Source organism: Notolabrus celidotus, chromosome 7 (genome assembly GCF_009762535.1).
Source record: "Notolabrus celidotus isolate fNotCel1 chromosome 7, fNotCel1.pri, whole genome shotgun sequence".
Lineage (NCBI taxonomy): Eukaryota > Metazoa > Chordata > Actinopteri > Labriformes > Labridae > Notolabrus > Notolabrus celidotus.
Genome location: NC_048278.1, coordinates 20,783,261 through 20,802,093, shown reverse-complemented (window position 1 = coordinate 20,802,093; position 18,833 = coordinate 20,783,261). Strand labels below are relative to the sequence as shown.

The window sequence follows — 18,833 nt, the reverse complement described above, 5'->3', positions numbered from 1 at the left end:
TTCTTTTGAAAATGCTTTATTTATCTACTTATCACTATAAATATAACAATACCGAACAAGATTCTTTTTTTTTTTTTAACAAACCTTCAGATAGAAAACAGTCTGCATCAGTCTACAAAGGAAAAGCAAAGGGCACATCTTGGCAATAAGGCACACTAGGAAGATTTTTAAAATGGTAACACCTATGTTAAACTAGGCATAAAGCGCCACACTACTGACACCAGGGGCTGTAGTGTGGGTGAAATGCAGGTAAGAGAAAGCAAAGCAGGTGTTTTGAGTGGGAGGCAGCAGAACTCAAATGTTTTCTGCCATAAAAATTAGATGACCATTTTTAATTGAGACTTTTAGCAATTTCAACAAACAGAAATGCAAAGATGCAGCTCTCACAGCTCAAAGTGTCAAATAAAAAAGGCTGTGAGAAAGGGCCAATTTCAGATTGTGTTGTTCAACCTGATAAGCCATTTTATTCCCCACTCATAACACCAAATCCAGTTCAAAAATTGCAAACCAAATATTACACATAACAAAAACACAATAACCTTGAATTTTTAAAAACTATTGGACACTTTGGCGCAAAAACATTTTTCTCTACTTTTGTTACTCTGACTGTTATCCCTAAACAAGGTGTAAATACAGAAAAGTAATATGTTTAAGAATATATTATACCTTTTCTTCTCACTTCATAGACAACACATGTAATGCATATATTAAATATATCCTCATTGTCATCATACAAGAAAATAATAAAAGCAGTTATCAGCAGTTTATTTTCTATCTCAAATCCAGTTTCAGAGAGGAGAAAAGCAGCTGAATGTAGAACAGAGTGAGATGAGACTCAAGCAAATAGTTCCGTTTTGGGGGGGAGTGGATTTTTTTGTTTGATTTCTTGGGGCCATGATGGAGACATGACCGCATCTGCAATCTCAAAGTGTTGGTTATCCTCACTGTTGAACTTGTGTAGTTTTATGGGCAGAATGTAGTCACATATATGAGGAGATAATAGAATATGAGCAAATAATATCCCCTTTAAACAGATAGAATTTTAAAAAATTGAAAAGTTCAAAACTGCAAGCCAGCAATACAAACATTTTGCCTGCACTCGTTTAAAGATGGCTGTTGCTGCATACACTCTGTTTGTGTGTTGTGTGACAAACATGCATGGCTACTTGTATATTTCAGCTTGAGGTATTTCTCAAGTTAATTCCAGTCCAACATTACACCTGTTTCTAACACACTGCAGAGTTTAAAAAGTGCCTTCCAAACATTCATCTGGATATTTGTATGTTTTTGCCTTATCCACAAAGAAAAACATATACAGACACTGAAAGTTCACACATGAATTCATACTCAGAATGTCATATCTCTTCTTCTGAAAGTCACAATCTCTTGCCTTTTATAAATACGTTTAAGTGCACCTCGGTCAAGCACAGTTTGAAGGACGAGAAATAAAGAGGAGTGTTTTACTGCAGGAGCATTCCAGAAGAGACTACAGGAGAGAGGTAGCCTTGAGACTGAAACCTGCTTGTCTCGATACAGTAATACCACAAATCCAGATCACTGGAAACATACATGGAGCAAACTTTGATGTGCCAACCGCAGGGGCTTCACTTGGTAAGAAAAGGCACAGTGTAGAGCAAAGTTTAGCACATACTGTTTGCAGATGTAAGGCACTGTATTCAGGCACAGAAAATGGAGTGTTTGTAGCCTTAAGGTCTTTTTGGTTGCCAATGGCAGAATAAGGAGCACTTTAGGAAGCGACAGAGAGCTCTAGTCCATTTAGAAAAATGTCTCTCATTTCTGTCCATGTTTGTTCACCTTAAACAATAAAAAAAGCAATAAAGAAATACACATATGAGAAAAAAAACTAACATCTGTTCAGTCTTAGTCCCCTGTTGGTGCAGTTTCTCAGGATGGGTAGCAACTCAGTGTACTTGATGTTGCTCTCCATCAGGTTTGTACATAAGACATGTTGCTCATCATCTAAAAAGCTTTCCAGTTTTCTTTCTCTGGTATTTGTTCCCCAAAGGAATCTGTCACAATATCATTTGGCCGAAAAGTTTTTTTCTTCAAGATAAAAGCCTCTTAAGTTTAAAGAGGAGACATAAAAAACAATGCAAACTAGTTACAGGCCAATGAAAAAACACTGAAAACCTTCATTTAAAACAACCAAATAAAAACTAAAAGAACCAAAAAGTACCAAAGAGGCGTGTTTGAAGCATACACATTTAACCAGCATGGACGGACAGCATCACCTACAGCACATCGGCTAAAATACTATTTATTATTGAAAAAAAACAACTAAAAAACATTAGTTAATCCAAAGACAGTTTCAGCTTCTTCTCTTGTCAGTAGATACTTCCAGTTGCAAGGTTACTTTCTTTCAATTAAATTTTCTCTTTTTACTTTGAAGTTTTGCACATTTTTAAGACATGGTGTAAAGATCTTTCATTTGTGCAGGAGTGAAACAATACCCTCCCCATGAGAGTCAAAACTACAGAGAATAAAACCTTAAATATCTATCCTCTCTTCATAAATACTTGAGTGTACCTTCAGTGTTACTGTAGCCAGAGAACCAAGGTGGCAGGGGTCAGAGACACATTGAAAGAAAAAGATAGAGATTGGAGTTGTGACTGTCATAAATGTAGGTTATGCTTGTTGTTTAGGCACTGTCCTCTGTGTGCAGCATCACTGTTTTCAGTAAACATACAGTGCTGCTGCATGATAAAGAATGTCTCATGGTCCCCTCAGGTCCATGATACCGTGAGGCCAGGAGGAGGGACAGGTATTTGATTCAAATGACATTCCTTCAGTCTTTTGGATGCTCGTAGTTCAAGTGATGCTTCTGCATGTTACAATAAACATATGTTGCTGTGGTGGTTCAGTCACATGCAAGGGGATTTTGTTGTTTTATGTGGTCTGACCCCCATGATCAATACGTCTGGTAGACGTCGTGGATGGGCAGCTGGAAGGCCGCGGCGGGGAAAGCCTGTGGTACTGCGTAGCCTGTGTATCCCCCATATGCTGCAGCCGCAACTGCTGCATTCTTCTGCAGAGCCGCTAGAGCTGCTGTGTTGGCAGCGTAGTTTGCGATGGGGACGTATCCAGCTCCATACAGTGCGCCGGCTGTGGGGATACGCTGTACATTATGGGCCATAGCATAGACTGGAGTAATTGGACGGCCCTGGGGAAAAGAAAAGAAAGGAGAACGAGGATTATAGTGAATAAGATTATTTCTAAAGCTTGTCCTCAATGACCAGCTCAGAGTACATTCAGAACATTCATTGTACATTCATTCAATGAAAGCTTTCAGCTGTGTGTTGCTCTTACCTTGAAGAATTCATAATACAGTCCCCAGTGTACAAATACAGAATGTTTCAGACAGTATAAACACTGTAGACCATAGTATATTTAACACAGACGATCATCCCTTCATTTACTTAAAAACAAGACACTTATTTTTGTATGCTGTTTTGACTCTTAATTCGGTGTTATCATTATTCTGAAGTATATAGATATTATGACAATGCCAGACACAACTTCACAAGCCATCAGTAATGATTGAGGATCAGTGTTTAAAGGACCATTATGTGGGTTGTGTTAGCAGAGATTAAATACATTAAAGGATGTTCAATTAGAATATTTTAACTTTAAGAAGGACAATTGAAGTATTTTTATTTCCATAGATGTATTGCTTTATTTCTACAGAGAGTGCAGCACAGTGTTTCTTCTGCAGCTTTGATTGGATAATGAGGGGAATAGGTATCTGTTAGATCCAATTTCCAGTCATTTGATAATCCTACACACTGTTTCTCAAACCCTGTTGTCAAGAAAACTTATTTTAAAAATTAAATGAAATCAGCATTAATGCAGTTTTTTGGTACGGAGTATCGCTTTTGATTATAATTAAGTAATCTTCGAGCTTTCACCCCAAAAGTAGTCCGTGTGATGTTGATCTGTCATTATATCCCTGAAAATGTAGTTGGCTAGTAAAATACGTCTTAAAAACTGTCCACTGTGTGTCAGAAAATGTTCAGTAACTTTTTTTCAGTAACTCTAGGATAAAATCTGGTCAAAAAATCGTTTGACACAGTGACCATCCAACCACATGTCATGATATGGAGATGGATCCTTCCCCTCTTCAACAGAGCTGATCATATTTAAACATGTTTATGTGTCTGTGTAACATACAACAGTGTCGTTATGCACACCTGGAACGGTGGAGGGGTGGAGACTGCAGGCAACACTGTAGCAGCAGCAGAAGCGGTGGTGTGTTCAGGGTGTTGCATGGCCAGAGGGTTGATTAGGTGCTCCACTGTGTGCACCTTCCCCTCCTCCATCAGTTTAGCTGTAGGAGCTGCACTGAACACTGGGTATTGCCCACCTAAGCCCGGCAACGCCACTGCACGCAAAAAGATACAAGAGTGAGAGCTTGGATAACAAAGGGGACATTAAAAGCATCAGAGTGAGTGAAGAGATTTTTAAAAGGATAGGAAATAATAGCAGGAGACACACACATGCATGAGCCCATGCTCAGAAAGAAGGAAGCATTTTTCAATCTGAAGGTGATCTATGAAAAGAGTGATTAATGTTATTGCAGCGAGGGATAAATAGGGCAGAAGAGGTTAAAAAAAACAATTGAGGAAAGAAGGAAAAGTAAATTACTGACAAAAGTTGGCGTTTGGGTGTGATTTGGATTATGATGGTGCTCAAAAGCGGATTAACCTCAATGCTCTGACACATAAACACACACATACACACACACACACACACACACACACACACACACACACACACACACACACACACACACACACACACACACACACACACTGAACACAACGTCAGTCATTGTTTCAGATGGACAAAAGTCTTTTCAATTTGGTGGTGATCCTGTGATTCCACACAGTGGGACTAAGACTGAGGTCCAGATTGGGGTCACTTGGCCAAAAACTAGACAACACAGATGTCTGATCACCAAACACATTTCTTTTGTATAGAGGAATGTAGTTCAAAATGAGATACAATTTTAAAAAGCAAGATTGGAAGGTTTAGTAGATTTTTGTTTTACAACTTGAAGATTAAAGAATAATACCAGTGTATGCATTTCTTTCTTGAACTTGTTATATTGTGATATTGAAACTTAGAATTTGGATGTTGCACTATAAATACAATTATTCTTTTCAAATCAAACATCTCTACAACTACTTTCAGAATGTCCCTTGCTGGAACAGTAGCAGAGATTCAGTCTGTCTTACACTACAGGCTACTTCTTGAATTGCACAATAAAAGATGTTTGGATCAATAGAAAGGACACAGACCTACCTTACACTGGTATTAAACTTGTGATCAGAGCAGAGTCACCAGAACACGTTAGAAAAAAGGAAATAAGACATCCAGCTTGTACATTTAGTTTCACATTCCAGCTTTCTTCTTGACCAAAACTTTCCTCACACCACAAAGGCTGAAGCAACTGTTCTACTAACAGAAGAATAATCAATGACTTTGCCAGCAGTTTCATTTGTTGAACGATAAAAAAAACGTCAAATCTTTTGTGAGATTCGTGTTTTCATTAATTTTTACAGCAATAATTCAAAGAAATGACAAGACAGGATCAAACATTTCAGAAAAAAATTGGTATTGCTTTGCTTTGAAAGGAGGAGATTGTGGAATTGTTGCAATGTTCAGACGGACAACATGAGCTCTCAGATGTTTAAAGCTCCTGTTCTGATTGTGCCTAATTTGGCGCCCCCTGTAGACAAAGTGATATCTCTTATATCCTTGCTGATCTTATCCTGTACATACATAATTAGTGTTTTCTTCATTCTAACAGACAAATGTATCATTTGATATGATTATTTGCTGTAAAAAAAAAAGGCATCTCGTCTGGCACCTCCCCGTCACAGGGATTACAGGCATTAAAAATATCTAAATTGTCAATCTTGCAGTTGATAGTTTCATTTGCTTTTGTAGGCCATAACGAGGAAATGTTCATTTTAATCTGTTTCATAGCTAGAGAATAACTCTTCACGGAGGCTTTAATTAATCTCACCCAAGCGAAGCAAATCCACTACGTGTAAAACGTAGTTTGATCTCACAAAAAAAATACTTTTCTGCTTGACCCAGCACTCTGATATCTGGTAAAATACTAAGATGGCAAATCTAATAATTTCCTTGCTACACAGCACTGTTGGGTCTGAACATCAGGTAAGTCAAATTTGGATGAGAGAAAGAATAAGGTAAAAACATGGCTGTTTCTTTCCGGTCATGCTAGAAAGGACAGGTTTGTCGTGTCATTATTCATCACTAAAAAGTCCTTTTGCACATGACCATCCAGCAACAACCACCTTCTTGAGGTCTTCAAACCAGAGAGGAAACAAGAGAAATTATGAGCTGGTAGGTTTAGTAAAGGCTTTGGAGATGGGCAAGGACACGGATGGATAAATCTATCTCACTGACTTGTGCCAGGTTTCATGCCAACGGAGTTGACGGAGGCAGCAAGCTCCAGACTGGGCATCAGCTCATATGGCTTGTCAAGCTGCTTGGTCTTGCCCTCATGGTAACGGCTGTAGATGCCACGACCAGCAGAATAACCCCCAAGGTATGACCCCCGTGGTCCAGGGGTACGGTTACCTGCAGCGGCACGACCACGGCCTCGCACAGTACCTGCTTAAAATACAATTAAAGTAATATGATGACTGGTGGTTGGGCCGAACTGGGGCTATTTGTACTGAAAGTTGACTAGGGTAACGCAGGGCGACATTTATGATGGGTTTAGAACTTTTTTGAAGGTATCAGGACAAGATAGACTTTGTTGTCCCTAAACCTGAATTAAGGCAAAATCTACTCCTACTGGAGATTATTTAAAAGTTTCAGGTAAAGTTCATGAGTTTTTAAGTTCTTTAAGCTTTTTTTTCTGAGCACATTTCTGATTCTCGGAGATCAAGGAGCTGTAACATGGTTTTCCTACAAGTTCTCAGCTTTGTCCTGATCTCCGCAATAACCCAGCATGAAATGGGAGTTGACAGCACAGCAGGAAAAGGATGGTGTTAGAAAACGTATAGTTTGTCACATGGCAAAGAAGCTCATTGTTTATTGAAAGAATAAGTAGGAATAAGGATGTGAGAGATTACCATTGTTCTGTATCATTGGGGATCCTTTGGAGAGAAAACCAAAACACAATGATTGTTGAAAGTCAAATAGATTCTCCTGCTACCACCCAGAGACCAAATGTAATCAATCATCAAAGGTAACAGGATTAGCATTCATTGGTCCATCACCTTGTTTTGTCTTTGGCTCTTTATATCTTACTGATTTCCATTCACAAAACCATCATCAGTTAAATAATTTCAAACTTTTCAAATGAAATTGCTGTCATAAGATTTGGTCATTATCATAGTCATCATGACCATTTAAAACAATCACAGATCCTTATATATGTAGCTTTAATGTCATTGTTCATATAATAACATTGTTTGGATGCACAAACAAGATCTTTAGCAGTGCATTGGTCAAAGAATTTTAACTGTGACTGACATTTACAGAAGTAGCTGGCTGTCAGAGGAATACTTTTGAAACTGACCATTTCTGGAACTAAATGAGAGAAAAAAAGTTCTTACCTTTGACGAAGTAATCCCTGTTGGGTCCAATGAGGGTGTTGTAGGGATAACCGTAGTAGGCCAATGTGTAAGGATCACACTGGTAAACGTAGTTCTGCGGAGTAGCCTCTGGGGTGGCAGAGGCCCCCTTGGAGGCCTTCTGGCGAGAGTACTGCTCTTTATCAACTGGCTTGGCGAGCGTCACTTCGATGCAGGATCCCTCCACCTCTGTTCCATTGAGGTGGTCCATGGCCAGGACAGCATCGTCCCGGGAGGTAAAGTGGACGAAGGCATAGTCACGGATTTTCTTCACACGTTCGACACATCCAGGGTTCCACTGGCTGAACACCTGGTTGACAGGGACAAGAATTGTTGGCTACAGTATCTCTTCAAGTCCAAGAACAATTTTCACAATAAAACCTTTGAACTGAAGGCTCAATCCTACCTGTCTGATCGTCTCCTCACTGGTCTCCATCATTAGATTCCTCACATACAGGATCTTTACTGTCTCCATAACATCTTCATCCACATCGATCTCTGGTTCTGCCCAGTCCACTGCGATCTGGTGGCCCCACAGCTGGATACGTCCAGGCATCAGCTTCCTGCGAGCCATGGCAGCAGCACGGTGTGACTCATACTCAACAAAGGCAAAGCCTCGGTTCTTCATTTTGTCTGCTGCGCTGGCATAAACTATGACGTCTAGTACCCCTTCTGTCACTTTGGAGACTTCCTCAAGGATCTCCTCACGTTTTTTGGTCTTGGGAATGCCACCAATGAAAAGACGACAGTTGTCTACAGAGGAGCAGACCCCCAAAAGCCTCCCAGGTCTCACCTCATAGTTGTTGAGCTCCCGTACAGCCCGCTTGGCCTCGTGTTTTTCTGTGTACATAACAAATGCGTACCCTCGATTCTTCCCATCAAAGTCCATCATGAGCCGCATCTCGTAAATGCGGCCTACGGACTCAAACACTGGGACCAGCTCATCCTCATAAACGTCCCGTGGGATCTTGCCCACAAAGATTTCACATCCCCGTGGTGGAGATGCAGCGTTCCATCCAGGAGGAGGGCCGTATTTACGCTGACCATTTTCCTGGACCATAGTGTAACCAGTGCGCTCCATAAGAGCCACAAGAGCAGCCTCGTTGTGAGCACCTACAACCCCCTCAGGGACGTTGATCTGTCCATGAAGAGAGTGGAGGGAGGCACCGGAGGGTTTGGAGGGGGCAGCGTTATTGCTCATGGTTGAGGAAGAAGCAGGATCTTCGGCAGTCATTCTGACAAAACCATCCAATCAGATCTGGGCCTGAAGAGGAAAACAAGAGACAAGTTTATGAAACATTGCAGCATTGCATAAATCACATTTTAACACAGATTATGAAACTCAAGAAGGAAGGGGGGAAATAAAAACAGTGCACTCCTGAGAAGTTGACAAATAAATCTCTATTGTGGTTGTTCACCTGTATACACGCAATTATCACCAATTAACTGGAACAATCCCATGCCAGATTATCTGCATGACAAACTAATCAAAGTGCATTGTGTGACCTGTACAGATAGAAAATACAGCATCTATAAATCCACAGGGCACCATTCCTTATCAGTGGTTTTACAACCTTGTTTTGTTGAGCTCTTCAGATCCTCTGCTGACCTCTGACCCCTATCAGGGAGAATGAAGGGCTGTAAACCCTGAAACCTCCAGCTCAAGGTTCACTGGGTATGACTTGGTCACATGCTCATGATAAAACCTGTGTGTGTGTGTGTGTGTGTGTGTGTGTGTGTGTGTGTGTGTGTGTGTGTGTGTGTGTGTGTGTGTGTGTGTGTGTGTGTGTGTGTGTGTGTGTGTGTGTGTGTGTGCGTGTGTCTGTGTGTGTGCGTGTGAGTGCGTGTGAGTGTGTGTGTGTGTGTGTATGTGTGTGTGTGTGTGTGTGTGTGTGTGTGTTTGTTAGTGTGTGAGGAGTAAGTTTGTGTTAAGCTATAAAAGGAATTTTGAGTAAAAAATGACCCCATTGACTCCATTCTGTAACAAAAAGCTGTTCTCTATAATCTATCATATGCATGAATCTGTTACACACACACACACGCCACAAGAGGGTGTTGGATTTAAACAGCAAGTGCATTAAGCTTCTTGTTTGTGTGTGTGTTTGTGTGTGCCACTTCATTAAGAGCTGCAGCCCTATAAAAGGAACAGAGAACAATCAGAAATCGGCTTCCTGAGCATAAACCTCTTACTTTGTTATTTTCCAACACTGCCTGCATTCAGAACGGAAAAATCCACAGCGATTTAAATCCCCAAATCTCCACGCAGTGTAAAAACACTGAGGCAACCAATCAAAGCACATCCAAAGCAAAACACTTGCCGTACTGAACATCATGTAAGCAAATAGGCCGAGTGAAAAACAGCCTCTGACTTATAAAGTAGTTAGGTATGCAGTGTGTGTGTGTGTGTTTGTGAGTCACAAGATTGCCTGGACTTTGATGGATATGGGTGAAGTAGTCAACAAAGGTAGAACACTACAAAGCTGAGCAACCATGGAAAAGCACGCACTCGTTTGACTTGACCCTATATCCTACTCTCCTTGGGGGTTAGAGTTATCTGAAATGTTCCTCATAATTTTGTCACATAGGAACAAAAATGATGCAAATGCCAACTACATAGTTATTTTGAGAAAGAGGTCAGCCAATATGCAAAGTAAACTCTGTGCTACATTCCTCCCACATTTCCTTATGACTTCATAAAACTATATTAAGGTCAAAATGAGGGCATTGGGTGAACAGAAAAACCCAAACTAAGAGTATCCAAAGATAGGATGTTGTTTCCTCCTTCTATCTTTAGTAAGAGGCTGCAGCATGCTGACACAGGTCAACATGACATTACGTTAAATGAAAATATCCATTTTTGGGACATTTATCAAGGATTCACTACTGCACAAAAATAACACACAACGTTTCCCTACTAGCCTGCTCAATTAGAAGAGCCTTTTAGTCACTTCTCTGTGTTGTTTTCCTCTGCCTCCACAGCTCAACGAGCTCTCCCTCTGTTCCTTCTATTGTGTGAAGTGCTAACATGACTCCATCTCTTATCTGGCCAGCCTTATCTGGCCAGGCTGATGACAAAGGGAGGACAATATTCACTTTGGGAGTTCTACTTGGTGATAAAAAAGAAGCTGTGTGACACTGTGGGGTCAACACTTTTGCTGGCAGAGTAAGACTCAATATTTTGTCGGTGTGTGTGTGTGTGTTGAAATATGAAAAATTCACTCTTCCTTCTCGGCATGGGGCAACGTATTTCCTGCTTTTGACCACTTGGAGACATTCCAAACTTCCTCAGTGCTGATCACGGTTGTGCTGAGGTCTCCCTTTTTTGAGGGGACACTCAGGAAATCACAGTACTTAGTGAGTTAGAAGTGAAACTCAATGTTATATTCTTTCTTCCTTTGTAAAAACAAGAAAATGATAATAGGCAGTGTGCAAGTGGGATATATTTGCAGTGTATTTATCTAAAAAAGTGTTTCACAAGAAAGAAATGTGTGCAAAGAAAAAAGAAGAAAAACAATGCATCATCAGAAAGAACTGGAACATAATGAGACGGAAAACTAATTTGCTTGAAAATTGGAACCTTTTAAGATCTAGCCCTGAACATAAGGGCATGCAATTGCATGCAGTGTGTATGCGTGCGTATGTGAGAGAGCAGTAAAACTGAGGCAGCAACAGGTTGATGATTAACCAGGATGAACACAAATCACAGCCTCTACTCACAGAGGGCATAAAGATTTACAGATACAAAAGACTTCATCAAATGTGACGCTTCATGCATGATTCTTCTATCCTGACTTTACCTCTCTCCAGCAGGGAAACAGGAACAGTGAGCAGCTATTAGGTAAAACATAATCTACGCCGACGTGCAGAGCTCAGACTGAGAGTTCACCTGGTCAAAGGTTGTGAACTAAGCAGAGGAGGGAAGAACTGGCTCACTTGCACACTACAAAGGAAGTACAAATTTTATTGGTAGTAGCAGCAACCTGCCAGGTTAAAGTGTTCCAGTTATAGCTGAGGAGATTACCCATTACATTGTGTTTATGATTGATAGAAGCACCTGATTCTCTACGTATTAACAGCAGCTTATTGGAGACTGCATTGCTTTATGATCAGACACAAAAGCTTTTACAGGCTTCCTCCGGTTTATATCATGACACAGATCAACCATTGCTAGCATATTCCACCTTTACCACAAAGCAAATGAAAAGCACTAAAAGTTCCTCACAGTGAGAAAGAGGAAGAACACTTAATGCCTTTTGTCACTGAAATGACATTAAACCAACATTACTCACTTGTTCTCTTCAGTGGTTTTATTCAACAGTTTGTAAGCTGACAAACCTCTCTTTGGCTCCTTATTTATTGCAGATTAAGAAACAAAGTAAACCAAGTGTGTAGGAAACAATGCACCCCTTAGTTTGGTGTTCTATCCTGAGTGACATTGATCCAGTGCTCTGAAGAAAACAGGCCTTAGGATGCCGCCATCTTAGCTGTGTACACATACACAAACACACACACACACACACACACACACACACACGTGGACACGTGGAGGCGATTGACTCACGACTTTTACCCAGCAGCCCCTAACGACAGGGTCACAAGGCAGCAGAAGAGGATCACTGAAACAACAGTGCTTACAAACACCCAAATCCTGCCGTTCTCACACACAACTCACACACAGTATGACATCAGCTGAGTCATGCGAAAAGTATTCAACCTTGGCTTTAAAAATTAGGCAAATTCTTTGATGTAAATACTGAAACATAAGTTATAAGTTATAAAACCTTTTCATTGGAAATGGAAGAAACAGGCAGTGAGAGGGAAGTGAGAGTGAGACAAAGCAGAAATCCTGAGCAGGATATCAGAGCAGATGGGATGTTGGTGAAGAGGAGAAGAGGAAGGAGAAGCAGAGATGGGAGGATAGCTACCCCTGTTGCTTCACAGCTCTCTGCTGCTTGGCCGCCTGCTCTGGGAGTGTTACTCCACCTCCATGAGAGACAGGTACAGCAGGGCACTGAGCACAGAGGCCGGCCTCCTCTGCACCACACACACACACACACACACACACACACACACACACACACACACACACACACACACACACACACACGAACACTGAGCACACACGCACACTGAGCACACACACACTGAGCCAAGGCAGCAAGCATGAGAGGTGAAGAGGGTGGAGCTAAAACAGGTACTTAAAGTTAATGTGTGTATGTGTCCTGGGTTTGATCCTTTAAGAATTTCAGCAGGAAATAAATAAATACTACTTGACTGCTTTTACTCAAACACTCTAATAAGTACTATAATACTTGATTCTGATTGGTCATTACTTTGTACCATTTAATAGCAGCAGCATTAGCAACAGCTACAAAGTTTTTAGCCTCTCAACATGGAGCGCTAGATTTAGCCACAAAGCTAAACTGCCCCCCCCAATCCCATACTCTTGAAGACTAACTGTAATCATATCAATGTGCAGAAAAAAGTACATTTTACTTTGACGCTGGGTCGTTTCTAGTGAGAAAACCAAGAAAAGAGCCAAAGACAAAGGACAGTAACTGAAAGACTGAAAAACACTTATCCTGTCAGGGTCCCATTCCACTACAGCAACCCACTCACTATACATTATCCCTCACTAAACAAGTGTTTCCACTCCTTTTGAACTTGTGTGACCCCTTACTGAAGAGTGTGTATTCATATCAGGTTTCAAATGTTGTCAGTGTCGTCTGCACTTCCAGGAAGAGCAATCTTCTGCTTCAAGTTACCTGGATGGTGCTATTTACATTTTTTTTTGCCCATGGCGGTACAACTCTCCAGAATTGGAAAGAAATAACACAGATTAGTAAAAATAAATAAGCCCCACCCTGTCTATAAAAATGTAACAAACACACTGATGCATCTGTTATACTGTCATACAAAATATAAGTCACAAGGGCCACACATTTTTCTGCAATTTGGATACTTTACTTTTAATAATTTGGGTAAATATGGCTATTAAACTTTTACTAATAAGTACTGTTAAATTAATGATCAGAGTACCTCTTGCATTGCTGATAAATACACACAAGAGCAGGTGTAGCACAAGCCTACAAACCTTCATCCCGTGACTAATGCAGACACAGTCAGTGGGAGGAGAGAGGGCTTATGGGAAGAGTAGTTTTGTGGTTGTATGGTTTTTGTGCTTAGAGATGCAGAAATCACAGAAAAAACAACAAGTCAAGAAACGTTCAAGCTGGGGTCTGAAAAACTTCCTCATGCTGTTGTCTTTAGGAAAATCTGCCTGGGAGCCACCACAAGATTGATTTATGTCATGTCAGCACAAGACTGCAAGTGTGTCTAAGTGTGGTGTGTGTGTGTGTGTGTGTGTGTGTGTGTGTGTGTGTGTGTGTGTGTGTGTGTGTGTGTGTGTGTGTGTGTGTGGTTGTGTGTGTGTGTGTGTGTGTGTGTGTGTGTGTGTGTGTAGGTGTGTGTGTGTGTGTGTGTGTGTGTGTGTGTGTGTGTGTGTGTGTGTGTGTGGCCGAGCATGTGCGCACATTTTTTTTTTTTGTACCTAACAACGGAGGACATGTTCCCCGCTCAGCTTAACTTAAGCAAACATCACACACCTTCCTGGGCAGTCAAGAGAGCAGATAGAGAGACGGCCGAGAGAAAATACAGACAGACAAGAGAACATTATTTCCCAAGAAAGTTTCAGTCTCAAAAAGGGCCCTCAGTGCTCTGAAAGGAGGGAGAGAAGAGGGAGTGAGGGACAGAGAGAGCAGATGGGGTGAAAGGGAGAGAGATGAAAGTCACAGTGTGTGGTCAACAGTGCGTTGAGTTTCAGCTGCTATTGAAACCAGCCCCACTCCTTAACGACTGAGTAAACAGCAGAGGGAAGAGTCTTTTTAGCATAAAGACCTGAGAATGATGGAAAAGAGAAGAAAGAAGAGATTAAGAAGTATCTGTAATAGGAAGACATACAATTGTGAGTGAATGAACTGTGGCAGATTTTATTTGCTTGCAAAATCAACCAGTAATTACAAAACTTGCTAAATAATTACCCTGAATTAAGACTGATTTAATCCAATTCTTAGAACTGCAGAAAGGTGTGTCTGTAATTTGTGGGTGTTGAAATATGTACATGAAGGTGTGTGTATTTTTGTGGAACTTTGCCTAATCAAAGGCGTTTGTTCCAACGCCATGAAATGCAGATTTTTGGAGAGCAGGCTCACAGATCAGTAACATCAGGGCCTTCCACTTAGCCAGAGGGTCAATCTTATACAAAGATTAACCATCAGTCATCAGTGAGAGCCAATCAGGATTCAGATAGTCCTCAGAAGGGTCAGACGGGTCAGGTGTTCTGGTGACCGCACAGCAGCACCATCAGGTCAACGGTTAATCGTTGAGCACATCACGAAAAAACAAGATGGTGGAAAAACATTTAATGTCCGTTACCTCTTAATCATTGAACACCTTCTTTAAATCATTTGTTAGGCACTTAAAAACTTCAAACTGGATACATCCACAGCTTCAGGTTTAACCTTGATTTGTTGAAAACGGTTGTTAAAAAATACATAGGATATTGCTGGTGTTACTCTACCCTACTATTTTTCATCTTGTCAACAAATACTGTAAAAAGACAAAACCAAGAATGTACTACCACTGTCTATCATCACAAATATGTCCATTTATAATGAAAGACCAATGAAACTCCTGAAACACTTTAATATTTGACTCCAGAGAGCATTATTCTAGTAGCTTGAAATTGTGTATTTGTCAGGGACTCTTTTTTATTCTGAAAAACAATGGAGGTCTGAGGTAAGAATATGTGGAAAACTTGGCCATAACATTATAAAGATATGATGTATACAGAGATAGTATGAGTTATGTGTGACTCAGGATTGATTTGCAAACATCAAATCATACTTTACGTAGTTCTACATCATAAGTATTCAAATTGGAGAGTTCTCATTAGTTGTTGTTATTAATAGAAAAACTGGTTCCCTTCAAGGCCAGGGTCTCACACAGCTCACACACCCATTGCAAACATACACATAGGAATCTACCACACAGCCAAAATATGTACATAAGCAGAAGAAAAGTCAGTTTATAAAGCCTTGCTGACTGCCATCTGTTATTACAAGTCATCCATGTAAGTCAATGAGTAGCATGTAAAAAGATGGCAGAACCTGCTGTTAATTTAAGCTTTGCAGTACGAACTTTAGAAGTACACACTGCAGTGCTTTCAAGGAAGATGTTCTTCTCAGACTAAACTAACAAACTGCTTAAATCATATCAGAATAAAGCTTCCAGCAGTGTTTTTTACTGCAGTGTCTCAGAATATTTGGTTATTTCAGGCAATATACACACCTTTATAGTATCAAAACAATTTAATGATCAATATATTTTCAGATTGAAAGCATTTAAAGTTAGAAGTGGAAGACCTTGACTGATAATAACCCTAACAGACACACGACAACACAGATAAAAGCTTATTTCAGTGTCTTTTTGCTCACATATGCGACCAGAACACAAAGTGAAACCTCAACCTGAGAGAGGAGAAGTGAGAACTTCAGCTGACCCCTCAGCACACATGATGTCCTCACACAGCGGTTCACACAGCTCGACTGTCAGCACGCTGACTGCAGCAGGATAAAACAGGATGAAGAGTTATGTCACAATTACAAGGAACTATGTTATCCTTGTGTCCTAAGATATCTTCTTCTTTCATTTGCCTTTTAAAGAAGTGACAGTACGCTCTAGTCCCCAACTCGCAGCTCAAGTTATTTGTGCAAGACTTAAAAAATAATGGGGGCTTTAATGAAATTATGATGTGATTTTACACAAGGGTTTGCTTGTGGTGATGGACCTGCAGAGAACAAGTATCTGCAGCCCTGTGTTTGAATTTTGGATCTAAAACTTCAGCTGCATTTTCAGTTATTTTGCACAGTTTGATATGAGTGGTAGCTTTTGCAGCTGTTTCAATAAGATAATCAAAACTGTAGTAGGATAATTTACAACCATACTCATGTTCAAAGAAAAAAAAAAACGATTCACATTATAAGGATCTAATCTATTTTTTCCAAAATCTGAGACCCTGTTTTTCGCTTCTGCTCCCTCCTGCCTCCTTCTAGTAGCCCTCCTTCCCCTCCACTCTCCTTCCATCCATGTACCTGTCACCCTCATTCCTCTGGTTCACTCAAGCTCAAAGGAGAGCAGCCGGCAGGGAGGAGAACAAGGAAGGTGTGGAGAGGAGGACAAGCTGGGGAGGGGACGGGGGGGATGAAGGGAGAAAGTGTGGCGGGAGGTTAGAGGAGGAAAAGACCAGATGTAGAGGAGCAAATGAGGCTAACAAATAGGCCTCCCACAGAGCTGAAAAGTCCTTCACTGTGAAACTGGCCTGGAGAATTTCAGGTCATGAAGAGCGCGCAAGTGACCGCCTTCAACTCCACAGCAAAGGGATGATTCCAGCTCATTTACTCTGAGAGCCCCCCTGCCATCAGGACCTTCACATTTGTTCACTCAAAACACTGGCATTGGACTTAAACACTCCTAAATTATAAGCAACAAGGAGCCTCTATCTTCACATTTTCGTTTTGACTCAATAACAGCACTGATACAAACTTTAGCTTGCACTCAGAGTCTTTGAACCAGCCTTAATACAAAGCATGACAGGATAGAAAGCTCAACTTGAACCTTGCCACACATGTCCCCTCACACAGCAACAGTCACTATAATCACAAGAGCTGCTTTAGCTTTAGCTTGCTTTAGCATTGGCCAAAAGGAACTTTTTTTCCTTTGGCAAACACATTCCTCAAGCTAATCAGCTAGCCTGTTCAAGGCCATGGCGGACATTATTTCAGACAATTACTACTGACGTTGACAGTGTCACACACTCGTGATAGAGGCTTTAGTGGCCCCCTGAGTGTGTGTGTGCGTATGTGTAAGGAGAAACCAAGCGTGCCGGATACAGCCCTGGTGGGGAGGCTTTCATCAGTGTGACTGCCCCCTGGTGGCTGGCTGCAGTATAGGTCAAAAAATCCGTCAAACTTTAAAAAATAAATACACGTCGTACGAATGTTTCTCACATCCGTATGCTGTGGTTATATGTAGTTAGTATTTGACTGTTTTGTGTTCAAGGCCTCTTTTTTCTGAAAAGTTTCTTTTTCGTTAGTTATAAGAGTTTAAAAAACGGGGTTTTACTTCCGGGTTTCCTTTGATTCACAGCCGCCGTAGAACGAAACTTCACAGGACACTCAGCGTCTTGTGACGTTACGCTGTAGGGCGGAGCTTATTACAAAGGCTTCACAGGCTCTGGCTGCACAATGGCTGCGCCCAGGAGAGGGATTTTTTGGCTTCAGAACTGTACAACGGGAAGAGGCGGAGCAACGCTGTCCATTTTTATTTACAGTCTATGGGAGAAACTAGCAAGATTTAAGGCTAAGGAGTAGGTGATATTTGATACATAGAGCGGTAATGACTCAAATGTTTGGAAAAAATCTCTTCTTTTTCCAGCATCCTATAAACTGCACAGGCTTACAAAGGAGTTAACCTTCATACACACTTTTATAATCAAACAACGGCCCTCCCTGTCGGCAAACACGGTCTAGAGAGCGTGTGTCAGACTCCTACAATGGAACAATTGCAGAAACTTGTAACTGAAATAACACTTCTGTCAACACAATAGCTTTGTTTGAGTAAAACCCAGAACTGTTCCTAAATAATAATCCTTAAAAATGTCAAATCAGACTTATTTTCACTACTTATTTAGCCTTTAAACTTATGATAGCAGCTCAAACATATGATAATTAGCTCCAGATCTGTCTCTGTCACACAGGAAAGTACACACAAACACACGCATGCACACACACACACACACACACACACACACACACACACACACACACACACACACACACACACACACACAACAAACAGCTCACCTAAGAGGGGTAAAAGTCCACAGATTATATGATGAACAACCCGGAAGTCTGTAGGTTATAACATCAGCCCTACCATTTAGTCACTGAAGCATTTTTATCCCCCACCCTTAACACACACACACACTCACACTCATATGCACATACAGTGTCAGGCCACTCCACTGGTTCCACTGGTTTCATTGTAAGGATATCTTGATCTCCCTTCCAATCACTGATTGGTTTAAGTGCCTTTTGTTGTCATTTTGTCTGTGATGAAACACTGAAACAGGGAAGTGTG

General features: G+C 40.9%; 1 protein-coding gene across 11 annotated transcripts in view; it reads right to left on the bottom strand.

Annotated features, from left to right (window-relative positions):
- Nucleotides 1-18,833, bottom strand: part of rbm47 (RNA binding motif protein 47) — a 31,169-nt gene continuing 12,336 nt past the window's right edge. For 6 of the 11 annotated variants that reach the window (XM_034688082.1, XM_034688084.1, XM_034688083.1 and 3 more), the window contains 6 exons: nt 8,041-8,898; nt 7,617-7,944; nt 7,131-7,154; nt 6,457-6,666; nt 4,209-4,399; nt 1-3,181 (listed from right to left, as the gene is read on the bottom strand). In XM_034688082.1, the coding sequence (XP_034543973.1) occupies nt 2,930-3,181; nt 4,209-4,399; nt 6,457-6,666; nt 7,131-7,154; nt 7,617-7,944; nt 8,041-8,868 (1,833 nt within the window). In that variant the 5' untranslated portion in view covers nt 8,869-8,898 and the 3' untranslated portion in view covers nt 1-2,929. The remainder of the gene's footprint in view (nt 3,182-4,208; nt 4,400-6,456; nt 6,667-7,130; nt 7,155-7,616; nt 7,945-8,040; nt 8,899-18,833) is intronic. The other 5 variants (XM_034688090.1, XM_034688089.1, XM_034688088.1 and 2 more) reach the window with 3 other exon arrangements.